We start from the raw sequence: 27,926 nt of genomic DNA, 5'->3' as shown, positions 1-27,926 counted from the left end.
AAAAAAATATATATCAAACAATGATTTTCCTACAGGGTCTGGAGAAGGTACAAGTCACCATTCAAACTCAGTCATAACTGCTGCTGGATTCAACAGTAACAAAATGGAAATGTACAAAACAATGACAGAGCTTCAGCTGTTCATTTATTAGACTTTACAGACTCAGCATTGCTACCAAATATGCAGACTGAACTCAATGTGAGGCTGGTTTAAGAAGATGTGTATGATTCTGGTTATGAATACAAATAAAGACAATTTAGACAGAAAACTTCTTAAAACAAAAAATCTGTTTAGCCAGTGACGAAACATGAAAGTCACCGGATAACTAAAGTTCAGCGAGCACATTCACTTGACATCAAGTTGTAATACACAAAATTGTGAATGTTAAGTGAAAAAAAAAAAAATCACTTTCTGTATAGATGAATACATGACTGAATTTCTGAATAAATTAAAGAAAATAAACAGTAAAACCATCTCTCTATGGTGGCATTGTACCCCCAGGGGGAGTTGTAATTTACATTTTTAAAAAAGAGGGAGGAGGAAAGAGAGCAGGTGGGAAGGTAGAGGGGACGGGTTCATGAATTTTCTCCTTTTTCCTATTTTTGTTTCTTTACATTAGATTGGGATGGCTTTAGGTAAATCTAAGTAAGAATACATTTTATTACAGTCAGACAGAACTTTGCTACTACCTTAAATATACAAGCACAAATACACAAAAATTCAAATCTCAAAAGGAAAAAAAAAAAAAAAAAGGAACAAAAAGACAAAATAAAAACATCCACACTAAAGTATTTCTCTTTTATAAACATAAAAGATAAAAACAATATATTTTAGAGGGGGAAGGGATAAAAGTCCTGTGTTGCTCCTTGGTCTGTAGCTTTTTCAGTATTGGTAGAAAATAAAAAAGTAACAATTGAAATGAAGGCGTTTAATACAAATTAAAAAACATTCTAGGGAAATATATACTGTATAAAAACTCTTAAAATGTGTAACTGTGTGTGTGTGTGTGTGTGTGTGTGTGTGTGTGTGTGTGTGTGTGTGTGTGTGTGTGTGTGTGCGTGTAAGACTGTGCATGTGTGTGTGTTGTCAATGTTCTGTTTGAAAGACTGCATTCACTGTAGTCTAATCAGAGATATTTGGGCACTAGGGGGACTCAAAATCCTTCGATCATTATGTGTGGTTGTGTGTGTGCGCGCACGCGTCTGTGTGTTTGATGTTTCCCTAGTGCCACATTTCACCTCTCTTATTAGTGTGTTCATTTCAAATGGTTTTACATACCGATTCTAAATCCTGGTCCATCTGCTTCAGCAAAGCCACCATTAAACTCACGCTGCTGCTTTTCTCTTCTCAAAACTTTCACAAACACACACTCGCACGCATGCAAGCGCACACCCACACACACACTCTATTAACAAACGTTATGGGCGACCCGCACATCAGCAGAGCAGACCAGAATCCAGAGGCATGTTTACCGTAGGAGTGGATGAGTCGTCCCTAAGCGACTCGCCACCATCTTGAAGCCCGACTGCCACCTTCCCCTCCACCCCACCTGTTCCTACATGTGAACTTCAGTATGGATACTTTAGCGTGCACAGTTCTCCCCTGGACTAAATCATCACTCGTGCTACCCGGTTGCCATCCAAAACTGAAAATTGGCAAGAGCAGATGGGACTTTTTGTCTATGAAATGACGAAAAGGGAGCAAGAGGTGGGACACAGTGCCTAATTATCAGGAAGTCACCGCAATAATCGAAGTTGTGAAACTTCCTCCAGCTCGGCAAAACAGTCCGAGCCCCCTCGGGCTACCTGTGCTTGAATCTGAGCGCTACAGTGGTGTTTGGATTGGAGAGCAGATGATGGACTGTTACTGTTGCAGTCATGGCTATTGAGGTGGGGTGGGGGCCTAGGAGTGACAGGGAGGGGTTAGGTTGAGGATGCGGGGCTCTGGGCTCTACTGTGATGCCTGTGAGGTGGGGTTGTCGCTCTTGCTCTCCTGGCTGGAAGGAGCCTTGTTGTTCCAAGGCGAGTTGGAGCCCAGCGCCGGAGAGTTGTTGAAGCTGTCCTCGTCATCTATGCCATTGGCAGCGTCGAACTGTGTGTTCTCCAGCCGTGTGATCAGACGCTCATCCTCGTCGCCGAACTCCCCTCCCATCAGAGTGGGCTCTCCCACCACCATCACATCCTACGGAGTTACAAAACAGCACAACAATCAGACCACATGAATATCTTAGAACAGATGGCATACGATTTTATATCATACAAGCGATGCATTTAGTGCCTCTGAATCATCCAGTGTAAAGCCACCTCTCATTTGCACCTGCTGTAGTTTTGGCAGGAACTTTGACCAACCAGCTGTTAATAATAAAGATGTATTTACTGTTAAAACACTTGCTCTGACCTGATTACAGTCAAGCAACATCTAAAATGTTAATTCCAAAAGTAATGGCTATAGACTAATGACAACAACTGAATTTAAAGAAAATTAATACATTTTCTACCATGAAAATGAAAGTACGGAACTCACCCAAAAGTCATAGCACAGTGCTTTTATTTTCCTGGGTTGCTATTAGTAACTTTTCCCGGCTATATTAAAAATGCATTAAATGGCACAAGTTTATCTTACAGTTAAACAAAACAAGAATGAACCCTGATGAGGTGTTTGCAAAAACATGAGAGGGTTTAAAAGTGACATTTGTACTTCTACTAGCTCAGTCAGTAACAAGATGTTTCAACTGTGTTTTAGTTAGGGTTAGGATTACAGAATCTGAGTCAGTCCTCATATTTTTGTACACAGAATGACTTTGGTTTATTGAGTCCCGCTTTTTTGTTGCCACGATTATCTGAACTCTCCTTAGCAAATCCATGGAGCAGTTTATCAAAGAGCAAAATGATAATGTCTGCTCAAATGATAGACACTAGATGGCACCAGAGCACTCACCGGAACTTGGCTGGACAGTGGGAAGCCACTACCAGGACTCTTCTTTTTGTTGTTGTTGTTATTGTTAGTTCCTCCTCCTCCACTGATGGTGCTGCCGCCTGACATCCTACGCTTCCGCCGTTTGTTAGGGGCTTGTCTTGATGGCTCAGCTACAGATAAGGAATAAAGAGAGAAAGTTACACATCCAGTTACCACATATCAACGTGTCTGCGTGTCCTATCTAATCATGCGGTTCACCTACCAGGTGGTGCCACCATCCTCTGCCATTTCTGGAACAGACAGGTCTTGAGGCAGTCTCTGGGGCTGAGGCTGTAGGTCTTGTGTCTGGACATCAGCTCCTGCATGGGCTCCAAAATCACACACAGCTAGAGGAAGGAACAGAGGAGATGCCACAGGTTAGTGATTACCCATTTTTCAAGGTAATTAGAGATGCTCCGCTTGATTTATTACCAGCATTATCAGCTGGTGTTCAGCATTATTGGCATCACTGGTTGACTTGAAAGTTTGAGATCAGACAATGCGATGGGATAAAACATCAAGCAAAACAATTTGTTATCACTTCGCGGCAACGTTAGAGTGGCTTAATCACTACAGAGGCATCTAAAGCTCATGTTCCAATCAATTTTCACATGGATGTGAGGTGGTGCTGCGTGCTGTGTTTAAAATGAGAGGCACGCCAGATGCAGAAAAACAAACAGCCTGCTAGTATCCAACTGGGCCTGTTTGTCAAGCATACAAGAACATTTAAAGCATTACTGTTCTGCAAGGGGATGTCACCAATAACTAAAGAGGCAGTATTTTTCTCATGTCTCACACACAAAATTTAATAAACAGCTGTGATTATTTGCACAGTCGGGTAGAGGATGAAGAGCCTTTTTTTAAAAGCAAATGGGGAAATAGCTGTTGAATGAAATGTAAATTATGCAGACATAGATGCTGGTAAAATGTTGCCAAGATGATGACTTATAATATCCCCTTAAAGTTTTAAAGGTTCCTGTCAACAAGCAGCAGCTTCACGCTTGTAAAACAAGAGATTCAAGCAAAGCACTGCTCTCCAGAGACACTACTAGTCAAAAACGCTCTACATACAGGGTCAGTTTTTAGTAATAAACCATTTCAACCATTCTTGTATCTTTACTGTACATGAACACAATGTGCTTATGTTGGTTGTCACCCCACAGGATCTGTAAAGCATCCAAAAATAAAGTCTCCAGTTTGTACACACCTTGACTACAAACTATATATTCATTTATAAACCAGAAGGTAATCATTCAAAGTGCTTTAAAAGCAGGAACTGCTCTGAACAGTCTTCTCACTCTACTCAGTGATGCTGTATATAACATATGCTGCTGTTTGGCAGGTTACTCAATGTCCCTAATTAACTGTTTAACATCCTGTAAAGTTTTCAGAGATGGAAATGTTTTCTTACGAAATTACATCTGGACCACGATCAAGACACAAGGAAAGAACATTTTTCCAAATCCAAATGTTGCACATGTACTGTACTCACTCGGAGGTAGTTGAGGGTGGAGTTCGACAGGCCACATCTTGTAATGTTTTTGGACAGCTGGTCCAGCATCTGAGAGTCTTGGGCCTGGAACATATGGAAAGGAGATTAGAAATCTAGCAAACAGCGTGTGCCGGTGTGGGTTCCTACTTCCTCTGCATTCACTCACATGCATGGCCAGTATACTACGAGGAATGAGTTCACGATGTTGTCGGATACTGAAGTGCCACGTCTTTATCCTCATCATGTCGTCAAACATGAACTCCAGGTACAAGCGCCCTTCTACACACACCTGCAGAAGATCAGAGAACTGGAGTTAGTACACAACCGAAGAGAGACGAATAGAATCTATGCAGGAGTGGGTACATGTTTACACATTTAAAGATTAGTGTTTTTTGCAGCAGGGAATTCATTAAGAAATTTTTCGAAAATACTTTTTTAAATAATTCTTGTTATACAGAATATCAGATTCTCACTACACGAGTAGAACAAATCCCTACGTTGTCTGCAGAAAAGGACAATGATATGAGCCAAGTTCATGATCAACAAAGCTGCATGTTGCCTTCCATTTTTGGGACAGTAATTATACTCAAAATAAGAGTGGAGAGAGGTGGAAAGAGAAGGTCACATCTATCATCAATGCAATGTCAACCAAGTTAATAATCACTTGCGGAGAGCCTGGGACAGAGATTCTGTGCACGACAGAATGCACGAAACACTCATAAAATCTGATTAAAACGGCAACTAACCACGTCCTTAATGCTGTGGTAGCATGCAGGTAACTCGAGGAGACGACCAGTTTTTGATCTGCACAATCGGTTTTATTATTTTTTATTTTATTTCTAAACTTATGTATCTGTATGTTAATAAGAGGAAATATTCCTGATACGTTTATTTCAGGGACACGGCTCTAAACCCAGATGCTCCAATCTGCTGTTTGTAATGGACAGCCAATCAGATGAAAAGTGCCTTAAAGTGAGAGAAGCTAAATTTACATCTTATTGAGTATTAGGGCCAAATTAAGAAAAGAAACATGTTGATCACTTTGAGAATAAAGTTGAAATTTCGAGATTAAAGATGAGAAATAGTCAAAATGTGGCGATTACAGTTATTGTTTCAAGACAGATTTCTATACCCTTTCCAAAATGCCTTATTTAGATGAGTTGGTGAAACAAATTGATCAACTGTCTTGTGATACAGCATACATCCACTTTATTGGATGAGGGTGGAACTATTGATATCCTTGCATCTGTCCACTGCCAGCCATTACATTTTGTGCAAATCCACTCTTCCGAGTGTTTTTATTTTTCCTTCTGCAGCTGCAGCTTCCTGCACCACCTTTTTGACGTCTACGTGCTAAAAGAGAAATTGTTTCCTTCCTTTTTACTAAAGTTAATTATGAAGATTCCACCGACTCCATTTTTCTTGAAACAACTTTAATCTCCATATTTCAACTTTTGTCTCGAAATAGAATTACTCTGATGGACATAGATAGAAATTTCATCTTTAAATATCAGTTTTTAGAAGTACCAGCTGTATTTGTCCCCAATACCTCATTGTCCCCATCCCCTGCACATACACACCTGTGTGAACATGGGTTTTCCATTCTGTGTGACCATAGTGCACTGATCACAGTCGAGGGAGACAAAGTTATTGTGGAAGGACTCCTTGGGATGTTTCAGTACATAGTAGAGCTCAGTGGCACCGCCCTCAAATATACTCCGGAAGTACCTCGGGATTAACGTCCGGCCAATTGCTGTAAGAAGAAATCGGAATCTGAAAAACCTGATTCTGAAAATCTGAATCTGATTTGTGTCATTCAAACAGCTCCCTACTGTAACGTTTGGGTCCATCTTCCAGACAGAAAGTAATGGTCAGCATGGCATCGTCCTCAAAGAACTCTGTAGTAAATGCATCCCACCACAGGTTGTCACACTCCTACGTTGTAGAGAGGAGAAAGTTATCCATTAAACACCTTTTTGGGGGCGTTTAGCGTCAATGTATGTGGCTGTGTATGCACACAAACCTCTGTCCAGTTCTGTAGTCGTTTGTTGAGCTCATATATTCTGTAGTCTGTCTGGTTGCCATATGGTGTGTGCCTCCTGGAAGAAACAAATTGAAAAGAACACAAAAGCTGACAGTCATCAAAATGCAGTAGGGTTACAGCTCTCATAGACTCTTTAGATTTAGCAGGGTTTAACCCAGTTGAGGTTTACAGTCTTACTGCAAGCTCTCTAGGCAATTAAGAGAAGGGAAAAAAAATCTCACAATCTTATCTGTATTTGTATTACTACGGTTTTTAAACCTGCCTGGAATAATGGGAAACAATGTAGTCTTACCCTATTCCTGGCTCCAGGTATGTGGGAGGGTACATTGGAGTGGGGCTGTAGAGAAACAGGAGACAGAGACATTATTACATTCAGCTATAGTGCTAATATGCTCTCCTCAAGGAGCTAGTCTGCCTTTACAACCCCGGGACATGAGCCAAACATGGCAAAAATTGGATGAGACGGTAAATATCAATTCTCAAATGCACAGACACAATCAACAACTGCAGCCAATTCATTTATTTATTTATTGCAAAATGACAACGGGTGGAAAAACAACCAAAATTTAAAAAAACAACGATATTCTCCAACTTTACTGAGCTACACAATTCAATGCAATTTTTTGGCTGTAAATTTTCACCTCATACAGCAGTTAACAGTTTAAACATTGCTCACAGTAGCTCAGCAGGTAATTGCCTTTATAATTCGTGGCGTAAACGATGAATGAATAACATTTTTCTACTCTGGATTACAGCAGTACTGATGCAAATGTTCACTCAATGACAGAAGATCAGCGGGCCCCCCTTTACTTAAATACAAGGAATAAACCTTCATATATTAAAGGTGTTTTACCAGTGCGTGGTAATATTGTACAACGTATGCAACACTTTGAAAAACGGCTTATATTTAGGATCTGATACTGGAAGGTAGCATCACTCAGTTATTACATTATTATGCCAATAGATGATCTCAAGGCTTGATGCTTTTTTAAAGCATAATGCATTCAATTATTAATTGAGGTTTGCATGTTCTCCCAATCCCTGTGTGCGTTCTCTCTGAGTACTCCGGCTTCCTCCCAGAGACCAAAGACACGAATGTTACAGTAATTGGCGAGACTAAATTGGCCATAGATGGGGACGTGAGTGTGTCATCTCTCTGTGTTGCTATGTGATTGACCATTTCAGCTGGGATAGGCTGTGCCCCCTCGCCAGTAAGTACCATAAGTAACTAATAAAAATGGATGGATTAAATAAATATTGAACTAAAATTTCCCAGGAAAATTCACGCTTCACGCCAGCTTCAGCTAATATAACACACTCTTGCAACACTGATGTGCTCACAGTCACACCTACTGCATGTGCTCATCTCTCTACACACTTTGAAATGAATGTGCAAGCATTGAGTGGCTACACTGATCCCTCACAAAACGTGGGAAAACAGACTGAGGAGGATTTCTATCTGTTGGTTTGATTTTAAATTAAAGGCTTAAAGTAATTATGCAAAGATACAAGATTTCCTTCGCCGTGTTTGTAGAGCGGAGCTGAGACAGCTAAAGTGAGGATAATGCTACTTAAGTCGATAACTTGTAAGGTTATTGTAAACGCACTGCAAAAACTTTGCGACAACAGTTTGAATGCACAGAAGCATTTGAAAAACATTTGACAGCTAACAGAAAACATACTTTAAAAACAACACAGTTGGCCCCATAAGCAGTCAGCTAGACTAATTTTTGGCAAGCTTTACAAACACAGCACAGAAATTAAACTCACCCCACGTCTCTGTCCAGCATGGTGCCGGGGTGGAAAGGGGGGAAAGTGCTACCGTTGGGGGGCTCCTTGGGGGAGTACAGCTTGAACGACTTGGAGGAACAGCCTGGAATAGAAGTGACGTATATATTTGTAATATACATTATTATATTTAACTTATGGCAGATGAAAACTTGTGACCTGACGGAGAACATGACGTGTGTATAGTAAGCATGCCAAATTTAGACACAAAAGATAAAGATAAAAAATTTATTAACTGAAAAAAAAGTAAACTTTTCAATATTGATAAAGCTTAGGTTATGGAAAAAAAACCAACAAAACCAAAGATGATGATGTCGAACAGGGCTGTACGAATCTGTAATACTGAGATTGAAAAGATGCAAAGGCCCACGATACGGCATCAGATCTTGCCTTACCTACTTGAAGCATGCTAGTATGGTAAAGTTGTCAGGTTTAAAGATTATCTGGCTAAAAACTGAAGCGGCGATACATAAATACATAGTTTCTTTTTTGGTCCATGATCCAATCATGATTGAATAACTGGACCTGTGCTAAAAATTGTTTTTTTTGAAAACCAAAGTAAAAAGTGGAGAACTGTTACACCTCTGATGCCTAATCAGCCTGAAATAACCAGTATGGTCCAGTTTTAACTGCACTCATTCCATGGTCTTCCCTGAATGGCTCATTTTTGGGGCATTAAAATATAAAACAACACAATGGAAGAAGCCTCATGCAGCACTACCATAGAAACTGGTGCCTTACCATGAAGTACTAAACAGTAAGTCAGAAGGAACCCCAAACACAAGAGAAAACATACTGATGACACTGACACACACACATAAAGATCCAGTCCCTGTTCTACTCTAATTGCCTGGCTCTCTTATAAAGGCCATCCAGGCGTGGCGGCCTCTGGGTCACGACCTCTGCGTCACCATGGTGAAGCCCCACCTCCTTCATATCTCTCTGTGGTGTCTCTGCATATTAAACATATTTATGTCACTGTATGTCTGAAGGAAAGATATAACCAAAGAGGGGGACTTGTCTCAGAGGAAAGTTTGTTATGAAATGAGAACACAGTGACGTAAGATGTATAGTAAACAGTTAAACCAGTAAAAAGTACTAGTAACACTTCATAACACATATCTGCAGACACACTGTGGTGAGGTGGGCAGACAGAGGCTGCCTAACCTTTAAAGTCACACACATTAGGATGTTGTTCCTATAAATCACTAATCTATGCATCCTTATGAAATCCATTCTAGTGAAAGGAGGAATTGCATTCAAATATGTTGTGAATAACAGCAGCGATCACAGCTTTTACAGACCCAGAGGTAAATTAATAAAAAAGTTTTCCGTAAAGAGTATAGAGCCATAAAACATTTCCATCTTTCTAAAAAGTTAAAAAGAAAAGGCAATAAAACACTCATCTATTTGAAACCCTGGCTTCAAATCGAGTTAAAAACAAGCTGTTTACTATGTGCAACACTATGCTATGGGCTGGATGCACCACCAGAAGACAGATAAATAAATAAATAATCGATTCTTTGTGTGTCCATTAGTTGTTGAGAGCTCCATTAGCTCCTCTCCTCTCCCGTTAGCGGTTAATGACAGGCAGTCACAATCACATCAGCTGGACTCCACTTCCTCCACTGGGAATCGTGTTCCTCTCTTTTACAAGCACACAGTACACAATGTCGACAGAAACATACACATTAAACATACACACATCTGCTTGTGGACAGAAACTTTTAGAGCAGATCATCTGTCAAACTGGCACGGATGCCAAAAAACACTCAACTATTGACTTTTCTTCATGCTCAGCCGCCAAAAATCCACCCAACATCACAACATCACGTCTCCTCTAAATGGGGATATAACCTGTCGTGGTTGTGCACTCCTGCCACTCAAGACTGCCACCATGATTGGTACAAGGGACAAGATAAGGGACAAGTATCCAAACGGAATTTGTGAGCCGGATAAACCTGAACCACATTGTTAAACTTTGAACGTAAAGTGACACCGGTTTAGGTTATTTCGGCATCTATGCTTCATAAATTTAACTGCTAAAGAAGATTGGATGTAGAGTTGCTACAAAGGCAATTAGAATGGCACCAAGCTAGCATATAGTTGCTAGCTAGGCTAAATTTTTTACGGGACTCGAGCGAGCTTAACAACAAAACGCCAAACAATAATAATCTGAAAAGCAATACATTTATGTGAACAAACAAGACACAATACATAATCCCGATCCCCTCAACCACAGCGACGGTGACTGTGTACAACACTGCCTCGTAGGCCTGCAAGGTAGGCTAACGTCAGCTAGCCTGAAAACTGTTTGTAACCAGTTAGCTGGTTTTAGCCTTCCTGCTAACGCCTTAGCGTTAAATCCCTTCGCAACGAAAAAGCACTCAAAAAGAGGAGCAATTACACCGGCGGCAGTTCCTACACCAACTGTAAACGTTAAAAAAGCTAAACGTTAGAGTCGAGTAGTGTGTTTGGAGGAAAGGCGACCCTTTACCTGCAAAGAAGTCCTATCAGAAAATTGATGTTTACAGATCCGTGCTGATAGACCGTGTGTACGCTCCGTGCGTAAAAACGGATAGGCCCGCTGGACGCAACGTACCCACACAATACGTCCCTTTGAATTGGATCAATAAAAAAATCTCCTCCAAACGGAATAAGGCCTAAATTGCGGGAGTCGGTCGGTTATGTTTTGTCCCGCATGAGGCCTTGTCAGTGGGCTGAAGCCTGCTGTGGGTTTACATATGGACCCCGATGAGCCCTTTGTTCACGGGAGGACATGAACAATAGCTGTAGGCCCTCCTCCTCCTCTCCCTCTGCAATGCATTTGCTCCTCTCTCCTCTGCCCAGCACCGCCAGCCGCCCTCTCCCACTTCTGCTCCTCCTCCCCCCACTAATGCACAACTGCACATAAAGGTTGTCTGGTAAGCATTTTTCCCTTCCTCCTCCCTGCATCCCATATCCCTTCCTTGTAACTGACACAGATGAGAATTGTCCTAATGCAACTCAGTGGAGATGAGCGTGGAGACAAAGATCATGCTGACTGCAAAGTGGCTGTCATGTTTACCTAATTAGTGAACATAGGCTTGCTGCAATCAGCTTGAGCTGAGGCAGTGACAACCAAGACCCTGGGCCCAAGCAGGATGCAAACGTGATGCACATACATTTGCAGTGGAGCAGTCCCATTGGTCAAAAGTACACCAAAATCTTATAAATTTACACTTAAAGACAGCAGAATAAGTTTGTCAGTTAATTCTGCCTTTCAGTTTGTATGCTGAACTGCCCAAGGTGGACGAGTAAATCCCCTAACATCAGGAATCTCTATACCCTCTTTTCCTCTCTGAGTCTGCGCGCACACACACAGATCCACGCACACACACAAAGCACTAAGCCAAAAGGAGAATCCCACAGGCTTCTAAATCTGCTTAAATCGCCTCAAATAATTATCAGATATTCAGATCACAGCCAGCAGAGATCTCACCCATATGTCCAAAGTTGTGATATAAAAAGAACAAGCAGTATTAGGACAGCAATTTTTCCATATTTATGCAAGCGTCATATCTAACACGCAAACTATTTGATCTACAGCATCTAACCCCAAAGGACAGAAAAGACAGATTATCCCATATCGAGGATGTAAAGTAGTTTCCTTTCACCCACTAAAGAACTTTCCCTTCCTGCTGCACTCTTTAGGTTGTTACAGCCACCAGCACGAACACGGTTCTCATTAATACACCACCCATGCACACTGGGAGTGAAAACAATGTTTCATAAATGATTTATTCATAAATTAAGCCGCTGTTGCGAGCTGCTCAGTAAACAGGTCTTCACAGAGGGAGTGAGACTAAACACTGGTGCTGATCAGTAATATGACATTATTGCAACATTATAATAACATTTATCATCAGCGTCGTTATTATTATTATTATCATCATCATTATTAATATTACATTCATCTTCACCTTTTAACTGCACTATAGATAACACATATAAATGACTGGAAATATATACACCAAAGCGGACATGAGTAGAAATGTGATTTTTTTTTAAGTTTCTTTTTACACATTTTGGTATGCAGAACAATTTAAACTTCAAGCATCAGTTAAACAAGTTATTTCAGTGGGTTATGACTTGCTGCCTTTGTCTGATATTTAAAATCCCATTTGTTGTTCTGATGGTGTAATATTTTATCCTGAACCAGACTTGCACTGGGGTGTATTTGCAGTGGTATGCAGTTTGTGTGCCCGTATACATGTTGCTCCATGATTCTTTATTACATTGTACACATGATATAAATACATGATAGTTTTAATGCAATAATCTAATTCTCAGTTACTTATAAGTCATTTAAATGTGTGCAGTAGATATAAGTAAAGATGCAATTTTTGCACATTTTTTAAACATTATTCTCACATTTTCATCCAGATTTCTTTTTACTATTATTACTATGTTATATTTTTTAATTCATGCCGGCATTTTGATACACTGAATCTAGGTGTAATACATTTTATTGTATTTTTATTTTTATGCTTTTTTCCATTTATACATTTAAAATACTTGTGTATGTTTTTCAAGTGATGGATCTGTTTGTTGGACATCTATCCCACCGGGATCTGCTGCTCTTATATGCCCAAAATGAAGACAGCAACTCAAATATGAACCTCTTTGTAGACTCTGATGTATGAAATCCAGAGTATGGTGAAGTGCACTGTCTCCCAGAGCCAGGCATGTAGAGAGGATAAGCCTCTATAAGGCCTGTCTCTCACCCGACCAGCAACAAAGATGCCCGGGCTGACTTTATGTATATTGGTTTGACCATGGTAAGCCTGTGACATGAGCTCTTCACAGCTCACGAGGCTGCTGTCAGTCCTTTGGCAGCATCTTTGTGTGTCTAGTACCAGGGGGAGGTGTAGTCTGTTGTAGCTAAGAGTGTCTGTTGTGGGTGACTTATGTGGATTTGCCTATCTTACATTGGCTGGCCCCTGTCACTATGGCAACATGAGCAATCATTGCTGACACAACCAGAGAGAGAGGCTAAGAAACATCCATGGAAATGGACACACAAGGGTTAATCCTGTGTGTGTGTGTCTCCCCAAGCTCACCCATTGAAATGGTACATGACGGGGTTAATCCCCAGTGCATGTGTGTGTGGTGGGGTGTTGGAGAGGAGGTGGGGGTGGGAGGTGTGTCAGGATAAGGCTTGAAGGGCTTACACACACCATCTCCTTTGCTCTCAGGCATAGGGACAGCCTTATCTTCAACCAGCACCCCAACCAGTGAGGCACACGGGTACACTCACACAGATCTGCCCAACCCTCGCTTCGTCAGCTTGCCTCATTTTCCTGCAGTTAAACATTCACACCTAAAGCCATAAAGCCATGTATAATAAGTGCTCAAAGCGGACACACATGGTGTTTTCACTAAGCCTACACTTTAAACCCACAAGTGCAACCTGTTTAAATTGACCTTTGTTAAAGTCAATAAAAAGAGAGTAAGAGACTGAACTTGTACAGCATTTTGGTATAAATATGCTGTACTAGTTCTTGCTTTTAAATAAAAGACAAATCAGAAATTCTTCTTTTCGACCGTTTTATTTGACCTCAGAGGTTTTTGTTACCTCGTCAGCTGTGAGAAAGGCAAAAAGGAAAAGGTCAGCAAGACAGACTTACCTCCTTCAGACTCTAGCTGTTCTGACATCGCCATTTTGTCACCTACAAATGCACTTTCACGGCTACACACTGATCTAACTCAGAGCCTGAGTCTGTGTTTTCATGCCTCTCCCACTCTCTGATATCTTCCATGTCCAGACTGTCAGGCTCAGGGGCACGAGGAGGGGGAAGGAGGATGCCTACAGTCTGTGTGTGTGTGTGTGTCTGCCTCGCATGTGCATGTGTGTGCGTGCATGCTATCGTGCACATGTGCAAATGTGTGCAATGTGCCACTTCCACTTACTAGTCCACAGGAAACTCAACTGCACATGCATCTGCCAGAGTTCTGATAAGAACCATTCCCGCCAGCCTCCCTTCAGCACAATCCTAAGCACTGATCTCAGGACAGTTTTGTGTCGGTTTGACTGCAGAAAAAGCCCTGACCGAGCTGATCCCAGCTCAAAGATGAGTTCCAACTGGAGAATGAGTGACATCAGTTAAGTGCTGTTTTTTCCGTTTTTTCCCCAAACAGGAATGAAAACAGAACCACTCCTCTTTTCATAGATAGCATTCACTGCATTTCTTTCCCAAAGCTAAAAGCATGCCTACTGTTTCTCGACTTTTCCCACTTCACAATATTAAATAAGTACTTTAGACACATCAGTGGCACACACTGTCCACACGGAGGCTAGCTACATGTCTCTGGGGCTCGTTTCACTGGTGTCTGCCTGCCAGATTTGATACATTTGGCAGCTCAGGCCTCTTTACTCCTTTATTGGATCAGATGGGGGGGGGACAGAGATCTCTCTGTCTGATTCAGCTCTGATAAAAGATCCAAAAGACAAGCTGCCACTTTTTGGAGGAATGAGCTCTAACAGTGGCCAGCTTTAGATCAAAGAGACTGTGAGCCAGAAGAGCTGCAGACACTTAACTGACGCAGAACTTCAGCTGTAGTTATTTTAATGGACTCAAGGTTTAGGGTTAAAGCAAAATGTCTTATCTCAACAGAGAAACGTACAACAGAAGAAAGTAGCATTCACATTAATTAGCAGCATGGTGGCTCACAGCAAGAGGATTTCTTTGTGGAGTTCAAATGATCTCCCTCAGCCTGGGAAGGTTTTCTCTAGTTACTTCTGCCACTGAACAGCATCCCATCTGGGCCCAGGACACACTCACAAAAGAGATTCCTAATCTCAAGAGTTGTACTTAGTTATTACATGAGGGCAAAGTACTAGGTTGGACCCCCTTTTCCCTTCAGAACTGCTTCAATTCTTTATGGCACAGATTCAACAAGGTGCTGGAAACATTCCTCTGAGATTTTGGTCTGTATTGATATGATAACACATTTGCTGCACATCCATAATGTGAATCTTCTGTTGCACCACATCCCAAAAGTGCTCTGTTGGATTTCGATTCTATGACTGTGGAGCACATTAGAGTACAGTGAACTCATTGTTATGATCAAGAAACCACTATAAGATGATTTGACTTTGTGACATGGGATGATATCCTACTGGGAGCAGCGATCAGAAGATGGGTAGACTGTGGTCATAAAGGGATGGAGATGGTAGGCTGTGGCATTTAAACAATGCTCAGCTGCTAGTAAGGGGGACAAAGTGTGCCAAGAAAATATGTCCCACATATTACACCACCAGTAGCAGTCTGAATTGTTGGTAAAAGGCAGGGTGGATCCATGCTTTCATGTTGTTTGTTGAGGCAATGTTTTTCCAATCTTGTATTGTCCAATTTTGGTCAACTTGTCCAAATCAAAGCCTCAGATTTCCTATTCTCATCTGACAGGAATAGGTTTTCTGCTGCTGTAGCTCACCTGCTTCAAAGTTTGGCGTGTTGTGCATTCAATGATACTCTTTGTCATTCTTTGGTTGTGATAAGCAACTATTTGAGTTACTGTTGCATTCATATCAGCTTGAACCCTTCTGTCCATTCTCCTAATATTTATCAGGGCAGAGAACTGCTGCTCACTGAATGTTTTAATGTTTGGAGGATTTTTTAACATCAGTTCAAGATAATACAAACATCAGGTTCTGCTTCTATATCACCTGGTCAAAGATGTGCACAGGTAGCCTCACTCTAGAATTTTAATCACAAAACAGCTTTACTATATCTTGTTGGGTGTTTTTGTAATCTTTCTTTACATGAACAACCACTGGAATCAAAAGTTAGAAATAACTGTCTAAAGTAATTTTGACTTATCTATTTAAATCACAGGAGACCCCAAAAACAGGGTGTGTGTGTACGTGCGTGTACAGAAAAGCAATATAGGTAATAACAATCAGGGATAGAAGTTGAAACCCCTTACATTTAAGAACCAGTATCAAATGGTCTTATTTATAAGAATTTTATCCCTCCAACCTCATGTAATACTAATACTGCTGAGTTTGTCAGCTAGTCTGTGCAAAACAGTGATATTAAACTAATTTCAGTGGCGCTTAAGTCCCAACTGGGTCTTATTTTTCTCCCTCTGTGTTCAGATTTAGATAATAAAAAAGATATTGTAAAGCTCAAAGCTTGAGTAAGCTTATTTTATCCATTCAGAAAATTATTTTATTTAAAAAAATGTATAATAGGATTAATATTAATAAATTATTAATTTCTCCCTCTATTAAATCATAGATAATGTTAACGTCCCCTGTCCAAAATAATGAAGCTTAACACAGGGACTATTGATATTTTGTTCGGAAAAATAAAAAGTTTTTAAATACTATAAGTAATTTTTTTTAGTGAGGACTTTTACTTTGAAAGGACTTGACTGCTTTTACTTAAACGATCTGAATCTCTTGCACCCTACAGCTCAACTGTCAGACGGGAAATTGTTATTGATGCGTCTCATTTGCAAGAGAAAACAAAAGTGCGACAATCAAAACAAGCGACACTGAATATAAATGGATCTGCTGTTGCTCAGCAGAGATCCATCACTCATTCATCTGCTTTACAGTCAGGAGAAATCACTGTGGAAAATTCGGACTGACCTACAATCTGCAGCTTGTCCTTTGATAGCAGCGCCCTCTCGTGGCCACAGTGAGCCAGTGTCTTTGTTTTCATGCTGCCCTACAGTTTGTTTTTTTTCTCACTCACTGGGTGAATTCCCTACTCAGGATCTTTTTGGCAGGCAAACACAGACACACTGCAACCTGGGAAGTTCAGCGGCAAGTGCGTCACATGTTATAACAGGCCAAGAGGTGAAGGGATTAAATCAGGAAAAGGCTCAGCTGTGAGGCAGTTTGGCATTGAAATATATTATATGAGTGTGTTACTTTAAGTGTCAAAAGAATCATGCATGTGCTGTAGTAACTTAATGATCTATATTATTATCCATCATCTTCACTGTTGCACTCCCCCCCCCCCAACACCTCCACCCCCTTTTCTCCCTGGCATTTTGCAGGTAGCTTAGATTTAAGTGTGTGTGTGACAGATGTGCACGAGAGTGTGTGTGGCGGTGGCTGGTGTCAGCTGGCAGCTGTGTGAGTGGAGATGACAGTGCCCTGATGCTGCGTTCTCTGTTCTCTGGGAGCCATTTTGTCTGTCTCTGATCTCAGAGTCAGGTCTGCCCCCCCCACCCCACACACCCTCAGCCAATCACGTCACCGCTCAGCCTTGCAGAAAACATAGAAACACAGTCTGATCTCTCTCTCTCACTCTGTCTCACCCACTCCATCTCCCTCCCTCTCCTACAGTGTTCATCTCCTACTTGCTTCTCTTTTCTTGGCTCTTCTGCACTCTGCCCCCCCCCCCCCCCCCCCCCCCCATCACCTCTTCTCCCTCCTTTCTCCTGCTTCCTCCTCCTCCTCCTCTTCCTCCCTTAATCCACATCTTTCCTCGGTGTCTGCTCACTCCCTCTCTCTTCCCCTCTGTCACACCCTCCTCCTCCTCTTCGGGCTCTCTTGTTGTGCAACCCGTTTTTAAACAGCTCAGCCTTTGTGCGTTTTTGTCTGTTGCCATTTCAGCCAGAGCTGCAGTCTTTACTCATTTTCCTCCAATCAGGGACACCATGTGACTCTCTGCATGAGAGGGCACAGTCCCTTCCCCCTTCTCTCTCTCTCTCTCTCTGTCGCTCTCTCTCCTTCTCTTTCCCTTTCCCCGTCTCCCTCCTTACTCCTCCCCACCGCTTCCCCCACTCTAGCTAGCCAGCCAGCCAACATACGCTAGCAATCAGAGGAGTCAAAGAAAAAGAGGGAGTGAGGGGAGGGTGAGAGGGGAAAGAAGGATGAAGGTATATACACAGTGCAGACTGAAACTGTGTGGGAGAGGGGAGACAGGGGAGGTATGGGGGGGAGATGTCACAGAGGTGAGGGGGGCACAGAGTAGTGTGGATTTTACTGTAAGGTCAGTGTAGAATAGTATGAAGTCATCTAATTGATCTCCAAGCAGAAAACACAATAACCATTGAGTAAAGTTACTCCCTCACACACTTCGGCCCACTGTTTATGTCATCCACATGTCAGGACACATGCTGTGTGTGTGCATCCAGACGCGCACACACACACACACACACACACACACACACACACACACACACACACACACACGTACAAACTGTGAGCCCACACAAGAAGGGGGAGGATCCTTGTGCGTTGAACACGGCTCAGGAATGTAAACAACAGAGAACAAGACGAAAGCAACCGAAAGGCAGAAATTATATAGTTTCACATTTTACATGCTGTTGTATTTAGTCAGCTTTCTCAGAGTCTCTGATCGTGTTTTAATTATATAAAGAGGGTGGCAACTTAAGCGTGTAAATTAACTAGCGTCACTTTAGGGTCAAGCTTTGGGTTCATTTGAAGTTGACTTGAATGAATGGAAGTGATTGTTCCGTTTTAGGAGGCAGTGTTTACATTGGTTTTCAGTTACCTCATGTTGTGTATACATGTGTATCTGTGTGAGTGACTGAAGCTGTATTAATCACACGTATTCTTTAAGGTCACCAGATGTGCATGAGAAAGTAAGATTGCACAGTTGTGTTGTCTTTTTAAAGTTTGGGTTTTGCTAAATATGTGTCGACATCTATGAAGCCAGGAGCTGAAAAGTGAAAGATGTCACCAGACAAGAAGCTACTTTGTCAATATTTTTTTTTTTAAGTGAGAAAAAAAAAGAAAAATGAGGAGAAAATGAAAAAGAGAATACAAAAGAAAACAGAAAAAAAAGCCAAAAGCAAAAAGGGGAACACCAGAGAGAACAATATGAGAGCAAAAGTGGAGCGCAGAAGAGTGCAGTCATACGTCTTTTTGGAAATTTCCATGACCACGTTGATTAAGTATGCAATCTGACCACAAGATAGCTAAGGCCCGGTTCTAAACAAATGCTCTCGCCTCTGCTGTGCAGGCTTGTTTAACGGCTGAGGTGGCAGCGTTTGCCTTTGTAACACGGAGCGCTGCGCAGAGATTGAAAACACATGATTGAACACACACACACACACACAGGCGAAAACTCTGATGCACCATATTCCCTGTACCATTGTGCGCTCCAGACAAATTGTTATCTGGTGCGTCTAGAGAGTTTGCCCTTGCTGATACCAAATCTGTCTGCCAACATGTTTCTATACTATCCAGCTTTCTGATCCGTCATCCTCGGTCGTGTCTCTTCCTATTCATCTGTCTACAAGCTGCAACTGTACAAGCCAAGACGAGCTGACATTGTCTCTCAGTTTGCTTCTCCGAAACTTTCCGCCTTTAAAATAATCTGCAATGCTAAAGAGTTTCCAGACCGCAAAACATGGGGCCAGTTAGTGCTCCATCTCTCTAATGACTAAAGTCGAGACTGGCACCAGGGAAATACGATACTCGATGAGTGGTTGGCTAAATTTCTTTATCCACATCCCGGCTGTTTGAGGGTTGACCACTGTGGCCGCTGTGGCCTGGTAGGCAGGAGAAGAGAGGAGGCCACGTCAGGGTTATGCAGCACCCTGCACGCACATAAATACACACAGCAGCTCACAACTTTATCACACTTCCTTCCTCCTCTCCTGCTGCTGAGAATTATACAGCAGCAGATTCTGAGAGCATCTATCATGATTATGAATACATTCGCAGCTATAGGATTATATTTCATGTCCTACACATCCTATCAGGAGTGCTACATAAATCGCTGTAACACTTAATAATATATTGCCTGAGGCTGAGCAGTGCAGGGTTTATTTCTAGACCTTTATTTCTCTTGTTCTTTCCACCTCTGCCTGATTAAAGTCAATAAAACCAGAAGAATTATCTGTTTGCTGTCAGGCGTCCCACACCTAAACACAACTGTTTGGGGACTGCGGGGAGTTCCTCAGAAGTCGCACGCCTCTCAATATGGTGGCCTAATATGACGGATATTACTCCCTCCAGGTCGCTCTCCGTGGCGCTGTTCCCAGAAGCCCTGTAGCCGATACTCAACTTCAACCAATTTTAATAAAATGGTGACATACAACAGTCGGACTGCGGGGCTGTTTTGTTATCATGGCGCAAAATGAAAACGGCCTATGAAGCTACGACTGTGGCGATATGACTGACACTTCTTCAACCCCAAAGACAGATATTTAACATGAATGAAGAAGCCTCAGATGTCACAGAAAACAGCAGCGAACAGAGAGAGGTGCAAGTAATTGTGTTAGAGTAAGATCAGCGTCTGCCCTTCTCCCACTCGACCGTGCACTTGCTGACCTCGTTTTGTGAACTTAAAGAGAACTTCTAGGTAAAAAGCTCCCTAACAAGGCTATTATACATCCATGCTTTGGTTAAGGAACAAGACTTGAATCTTTAAAAATCACGTCCCACAGATGTAGCAGGGCACTTTCTTCCCCACTTTGATATCAGTGATAAAAACTGCTTCTGTACCTGCAAGAGGAGCATCCCCTCATCTCCCTCTTCACATATCCTAAACAGCATACTCCTGTGTGAGCTACGAAACATCAAGCATTCATTAATAACTCTTCTGTGAAAAGAGGAGCAAAATCAATCATGCAAGCCTTTGATTCATGCCACTGATCTTTGCCCTTTAAATGTCACACTTTGATCCCTTTTTTCCCTCCTCTCTTCTTTTCCACTACCTCCGCTGTCAGATTTCCACTTTGGATGAGAGAGTAACTTATAAAGGACTCTGTTGTTAACCTGGGCCATTAGTCAGAAAGCATCAGCATCATTAGCAACAGCAGAAACAGCAAGAACAACAACTGGTGGAGGAAGAGGAAGAAGTTGCATTAGTGGCGCCACTGCAACAACTTCATGCACAGATGTGCGCGCCGCAAGCAAATATCTTCAGCGTTTCATCTTGAAACTAAAAGAGTACGATGATAAGAAGAATGCATGTTTGCTGCATATGTCCTAGTATTTTCTTTGCACTTCATCAGCCATCGCAGAGGGTGACCTCCCATGAGCCTTTGCAAACAGAGCCCTAGGGCCTCGGGGCACCTCTTTCCCCATCTCTCTGCCCCAGTTGGTCACGCCACAGCAGCCGCTGCACTCACCAACCAAAATACAACAACAACAACCAGAAAAAGTCAGCGGCTGGCAACAGCAGCAGAGGCAGCAGCGGCAGGGCTGTCGTTAAAGACAACCATCACCACGGCAGCTACTTACCGGGACACGCGCAGCCGCCCACGGACATCTTCTCACATGTCTGGTGTGAATCCGATCAGAATGATGGTGGTGGTGGCTCTGTTATCCCTGCTCTCTTCCTCTCCTTTTCTCTCTCCTCGTTCTCACCAGTCACTGCTGCCGCCACTGAGGCTGCTCACATGAGCGTCTGTTATCCCCACGGTTCACACACACAGACACATACACACACATATACACACCGCCAGGGAGCAGAGAGAGAGAGAAGAGGGAGTGAGTGAGTGAGGGAGGGAGGGAGTGAGTGAGTGACGGCGAGGGAGGAAAAGAGAAAAGAGAGAAAGAGGGGAAGAAAAGGTTAAAAAAAAGAGCACACACAAACACACACACACACACACACACACACACACAAAGGATCAGATTCTCTCAGTTGTAGCTGTACACTGAATCACACTGCGAGTGTGTGTCCAAGTGTGTAAGTGAGTGCGTGTTGTCGAGTGAGGAGAATACTGCTCTGCCCTCACCCTCATCAGCCCTGCAAATTACAGCTCAGGTGGGAGGAGAGAGGGAGTAAGAGAGAAAGAGAGAGGGAGGGAATGAGCAGCTGAGTGCTAGAGAGAGAGAGAGTGAGAGAGTGTGTGTGTGTGTGTGTGCGAATGTGTGTGCGAGCGAGCAAGCGAGTAAGCTAGGGCGAGAGAGAGAGTGGACTGTCAAAGTGACCTGAGAGGCAGATTTGAGAGAATAACAACCATGTGATGTGGGTCCCTTTTTTCCCTCCTTTAAATATGTAGAGACTGTTTTTTCCCCTTTTTTTTACTGCTGCTGCTACAATGACACACACACACACACACACACACACACACACACACACACACACACACACACACACACACACACGTGAGCACACACACGTAGAGAAGTGAAGCTTTAAATGATCCTCAGGAAATCTGGCTCTGTGTGTGTGTGTGTGTGTGTGTGTGTGTGTGTGTGTGTGTGTGTGTGTGTGTGTGTGTGTGTGTGTGTGTGTGCACGCTGCAGCTGTCTGAGTGGCTTGTTACCATCCGGACAAGGTCTGCTACGGGCAGGGGGAGGGAAACGGGTGAGGAAAAAGGGAGGAGGATGCAACTAACATGCCTCCTCTCTCTCGCCCTCTCTCTCGCCTCCCTTTCTCACCCATCCGCTCTCTCGCTCCGTTAGTCTTCCTGTCTGCAGTATGTCACACAGTGTTGCTCTCTCGCTTCACTCATCTTCCTGTCTACTCGGCCATTTATCTCTCCTGCCCTTCCCTCCCCCCTCGCTGTCTCTCTCTCTCGGTCCTTATTACTCTTTCTTCCATTCTACCTTTCCCTCCCACTGCCTCCATCTCGCCCTAATCTTCCCTCCATCACTATGTCATTTCTCTTTCTCGGTCAGATGCTCAAGTTTGTGTCAGGAGGAGAGAGTAGTTAGGCCCACATTAAAAGCGACATGACACCTGACTGCTTAAGGACACATCAGGTACTATCCTACTCTAATTGCCAAAATAAATAAATAAAAGACAGGACTCTGACAGCGAGTTGTTGCGATTAACAAGTATTTTTTCCTCTCTGCCAAAGAACTATTAAGCTACATCACTGAGCCATGTAGTTATACATGAGCTCTGCAGTTTATCCTGAGTGCACTTCCCTGCTACTCCAAAGTACTCAGTTTGTAACTAAATGCGTATTAATCCACAGCTGACAATAGTTCCCAACAAATGCATGTCTGCTTTTGATCAAAGCCCCAGAACCCAGTAATTTGAGGAAAATCACATTACCTCTTTTTTGTAAGTTTAGATAGATATTATACTTAAATGATTTAACTTGGAACAAATTGGCTTTGTGGCTGAGTGCCACCGACATGGATGGTGGTGGTCTTTTCCTGGCATTTGATATCTTGTAAACTTGTGGTCCCTAACCAGGGTGCTATTTCAATGCTGAAAAGGTGCCAAAAACTCCAGTTCCTTGTATGACCACTTGAGGCTGGCTCCTGAATCAGGTCTGATCCCACAGACTTGCATGTTCAGCCCTTCGGCACAAATAAGTTTGCAGCCTGGCACATAAAATATTATTAGTGGCAGGTCTGCTTTGATGTAGATGCAAACATAGGCCGCTACAGTTAATGGAGGTCTGCTACACTTCACCTCAGCTAATCTAAGTCACTGAAATGGACTTCTCAAGTGTGGGTGTTGCCACCTTTTGGAGCACTTTAAGGCAAATGCAATTATAAGACAAATTAATTGTACTAACAGGATGTCCAAGAAATCTGTGCTCGGGTTTGACATGTGAAGTTCTGTCACTGTATTTATAAGTTACTTACCACTAATTAGCAGTTAGCTGTTTTTATGCAGCTTATTAGTTCATAACTTAAGACTTGCAAGTTGGAAGCTTAGGAGCTTAGAAGCTTATATGCAAATTAACCATTTGCTTCCACACTAAGTCACCCAGCTCTGGTTGCTACTGTAGAATTTAGTTACCCAAATTTATCTTTATTTCCATATTCATAATTTTTTGCAGTTATTTTCTCGTAAAATACTGGTAAAATCTTTCTTGTTCACCTTAGAAATAAAATAAACACCTACTCACCAATCAGCTACACTGCTAAACCAATTATAATATGGTGCTGCAAAAGCAGCTCTGCCTATCAGAATATGTGGAGTTTTCCTGTGATGTCTGACACCTGGCAGCAACTTTGGGTGCTGGGTTGGTCTTGTTCTGGTGCATCCCAAAGATGCTCATTTGGATCGGGATCTGGGCCGGTTTGACGGTCGGATCAAAACATAGGGGCTCTTTATTGTGTCCTTTATTGTGAGGGCAAGGTCTCTGAGTAGAACACTGCATCGTAACAAGACAATCAATGTTGTTCACTTCACCTGTCAGTGCTTTTAATGGTTGTGGCTGAGCAGTGTATAAATTGTGCTTATTCAGGGATTTTAGCCATTAGAAAGGTCATGACCCCCACTGACATCCTAAGACTGAATACAACACATTCTGCACATACGCACATTCCTGAGATGTCTAATTATAAACAAGAGCGTGCCGTTTCCCTCCAGAATGACATCACAGAGTTTTTGTTAAATCTGGTTCTCTCTTTACATGCAACACAAGTCTGCGTAGATTGCCTCCCCCACATATTCCTACTTGCCTTTTTTAAGACACTTGCTCTTTGTCCCCCCTCCCTCTCTTCCTCACCCTCTGTCTCATTAGGCAGCATCTCATTTTGAGGAGGAGAGCGTTAAGCCAATCAGAGAGGGGAAGAAAGAGCAGAGGAAGGAGGGAGAAGGAGAGAGGGAAAGACGGCGAGGTTGCAGAAGGAAGAGGGCAGAGATGGAGTGAGTGAGAGAGGTGGTGAGAGAGAATGAGAGAGAGAGACACGAAGGAAAAGAGAGGGAGATGGATGGAGGGAGAGCGGGAAAGAGGGAGGGTGAAAGAATAAATAGCTCTGGCGCACTCGTCCCCCATTACCCCGGGAGGGCACTGTCGCCATGGCAATGTGGCAGAAAAAGGATAGCACAAGCATGATGAGCTTCTACACACGCAATTTTATAAATGAAAACTGTGATTCACACATGTATCTGCCCACATTAACAGTTTCATGGAGACATATTTGACAAGTTCATACTTTCAAATGGGTGTGGGCAGAAAGCACGGCGTCTTAAACTCTACAACAATCATTTATACACAGGCATCCACACGCATTAACAATTTGCCAGTTTGCAGATAGTCAAAGCCTGCATAACAGAGAAATAACCGAGACAAAGGAAGCCGTGGAGGGAGATTACAGCATAAAAGACAGGCAGTCAACACAAAACAAGAAGGTGAAGAAAAGGCACCGGAGAAGAAAATAATAAAGGAGAACAAGAAAGCAGTTTTTTAAATACCTAATCAAGTATCACCGTTGCCTGCTGTGTTGCCTTACAATAGACTTTATTGGATTATGATGCGCATTTCCTTTAACTTGTTTTTTTCTTCTTACCCCCTTTTTTCGCACTAATCTATAAAACACTTCAGTAAACCCAGCATTAACTGATTATTTTGGCTCCACTTGGGGAAAGACAAATACAATATTGACAAATTATCACTTCAATTACTTGTTATAGCTAATGCATCAGCAAGCAGTTGCCAATTTATGCACCCAGAAGATGCAAAGCAGCACTAATGCTCATTTGAAATGTTTTTTTTGTTTGTGTGTTTGTTTGTTTGTTTTTTTTGTCCACCTGATGAATGCTAGCTTAATATTTACTCATTTTTTGCTCCTCCGTGATGCCAGACAGCTCTTGAGGGAAGTTTGTCTACGCGGTCAACATTTTGCTGACTCAGTGTGTGGTGCACAGCAGGTAGCATACAGCAGGTATATCAGGAATTCCCAAGCTGACACCAGAACAGGAACAAAACTGATGAAGTTGCCAGAAATGCTCCTGTGATGGTGATTTTCACAGCCCCACGACTGAAATAACAGGTTGTTAATCTTCATCCCCTCATAAATCCAACATACAGATTTATGGTTTCATACTCTCCCACATCAGCACTATACTTAGGTTTATTTCTGTTTCACTCTCTGGATTTACATAAAAACTTTAGGTTTGTTTAGTGAAGTTCTAAATAATTCTATGCACAATTGGTTTAGACTTGTACTGCTCTGCTTGTATATATGTTGAGTTCTTCCTCAATAAGTCAGCTTATTAACTGACCTACTTAACAGGCCCACTTGTACTTGTGCACTCAAAGGCCTTCATACAGCAAGTCTCATTCACCCATTTGTGCAAGCGCTTTTTTTCTATAGAAGTGCTTTTTATCTAGCATTCACACATATTCACACTCTGATGAAAGCAGTATCTTGCCCAAGGATATTTCGGCACGCAGACTGGAGCAGCCAGGAATCGAGCTTAGTTCCTATTAGAAGATAACCTGGACTACCTCCTCAGCTACAGCCACCCCTAAACAAAAAACTAAAATTGCCCGTTCTTTTTCAAATATAGATTAAAGAGTGTGTTACAGCAACAGTTTCTTATTTGTGTCGACAGTGTCGCATTACTTAAAAAGTATTAAAAATGTTATTGGAATAAGTTTAACAGTAGCTGAAGTCAGTATGCTGCTAACATACTCGTGTAAAGCTGATGCAATGTTTGCCATCTTAGAAAATGCTCTAGTAGATTTTGACTTGTTCTGCTTTACCTCACAGGATATAGCCCATCAAACATTAATATACCAAGTCCTACTGAACCTCTGTCATGTCTCTGCGACCCTCTGTGACCTGGATTAAACACGCCACACGCTTAGGTGCTGCCAGGTTTGACTATAATCAGTATGTGCGCAGCAGCAAAGACAAAAGTTCATTTCCCAGGTCATTATTCATGCCTGTTAGAAACAAGCCTGTTGCAATACTTTAATAATGTAGGAACCAGCAAATTAGCAGCTACAGAAGCACTGCTGAAAAATTTTGCTCTAGAGAGTAAAACAAATCACCTAAAGTCAGTAGACTGAAGTTAAAAATGGCTTTAGTGCCACTCTCATGCCTTTGTAGCTGCATAGTTATCTGTTAAAGTTGTTTGGAAGGCAAATGTGGTGGTTAATTAGCTCAAGAAATCTTGTGTGCATCCAGCCTGAGGGCAAAGCAGAGAATGAAAGAGGCTGTTCTGAGCGAGCCAGCCGTCTGTAAACTCTTATGTAAGGCAGAAACTGCATCCTGTTTCTCTCAGCTACATTATTGATGTAGGTTTCTGTTACCATGCCGAGTGTGTTTGTATGCATACGTGCACGGAAACATGTGCACCTGTAAGTCACTATCTCTCGGATACCTCTGGATAGTCTCACCTCTGCTGATCTGCAGAAAGGGTGGTCTCCCCCAGCTGAGGTCTTGTCACTCTCCCTCCTCCCCTTTCCACCTCTCCGCATGCTCTCCTGTTCTTTCTTCACCTCCTTTCGTCTTCTGTATTAATGTAAGTCCCCTTGCACCACCTCCCCCTCCTTCTCTTTCTCTCTCAGGCCTTCATTTCTCACTAACAGATGTTCTCTGAACCATGTGGGAGGGCATTCCTCCACTCTGCTTTGAAAGCAAAGAAAAAAGAAGACTTACTTGAAGCAAAGAAAAAAAAAATCAAACGAGGACGAAAGCAACAGAGCTCCCCAACTCAGCAGTCTCCAAAGTAATGCCTGTGTGTCCTGCTTTTCCCCCATAGAGAAGGTGTCAAGTTAAAGATCAGAGTGCTTTTGCCTTTTTATAACACACTGCTCCCAGTGTTACACAATATTTGAAAGGTCACATAAGAGACACGTAAAACATTGCATGACCGAGCAGCCAAGACGACTGGAAGTCATATAGACAAACACACACACACAGAGAAATGCAGCAAGTGTGAGTTAGAGTGATAAAGGAAAGCTTATACCCGACTCCTTAGACCTCACAGGTTCTTTAAAAATTCAAACATGCCAAAAGAG

At 42.4% G+C, this 27,926-nt stretch overlaps 1 protein-coding gene across 2 annotated transcripts; it reads right to left on the bottom strand.

Annotated features, from left to right (window-relative positions):
* Positions 1–620: 620 nt before the first annotated feature.
* On the bottom strand, positions 621–21,937 carry ldb1b (LIM-domain binding 1b). 2 transcript variants are annotated; one of them, XM_085410544.1, is made up of 11 exons: positions 21,499–21,937; positions 8,262–8,364; positions 6,784–6,828; positions 6,471–6,546; positions 6,280–6,382; positions 6,028–6,200; positions 4,614–4,736; positions 4,448–4,531; positions 3,179–3,302; positions 2,938–3,086; positions 621–2,181 (listed from the first exon to the last, which is right to left on the bottom strand). In XM_085410544.1, exons 1-11 carry the CDS (start codon positions 21,524–21,526, stop codon positions 1,951–1,953), a joined length of 1,239 nt encoding a protein of 412 aa, XP_085266670.1. In that variant the 5' UTR covers positions 21,527–21,937; the 3' UTR covers positions 621–1,950. The 2 variants fall into 2 exon arrangements, with proteins under 2 accessions (XP_085266670.1, XP_085266671.1); XM_085410545.1 differs by lacking the exon at positions 21,499–21,937 and adding an exon at positions 10,777–11,133.
* Between the last annotated feature and the right edge of the window lie 5,989 nt (positions 21,938–27,926).

The sequence above is a fragment of the Rhamphochromis longiceps genome, linkage group LG6 (genome assembly GCF_057381845.1).
Source record: "Rhamphochromis longiceps isolate RC_006_pf linkage group LG6, R_longiceps_female_GT1.1, whole genome shotgun sequence".
NCBI lineage: Eukaryota > Metazoa > Chordata > Actinopteri > Cichliformes > Cichlidae > Rhamphochromis > Rhamphochromis longiceps.
This window is presented reverse-complemented; position numbering and strand designations above follow the sequence as displayed.

Coding starts and splice junctions, on each gene's coding strand:
- ldb1b (XM_085410544.1), bottom strand. CDS start 21,526: ATGTCCGTGGGCGGCTGCGCGTGTCCCG. Junction 6,201..6,279: donor AGATGGACCCAAACGTTACA/GTAGGGAGCTGT, acceptor TTCTTCTTACAG/CAATTGGCCGGACGTTAATC. Junction 4,532..4,613: donor GTAGTATACTGGCCATGCAT/GTGAGTGAATGC, acceptor CATATGTTCCAG/GCCCAAGACTCTCAGATGCT.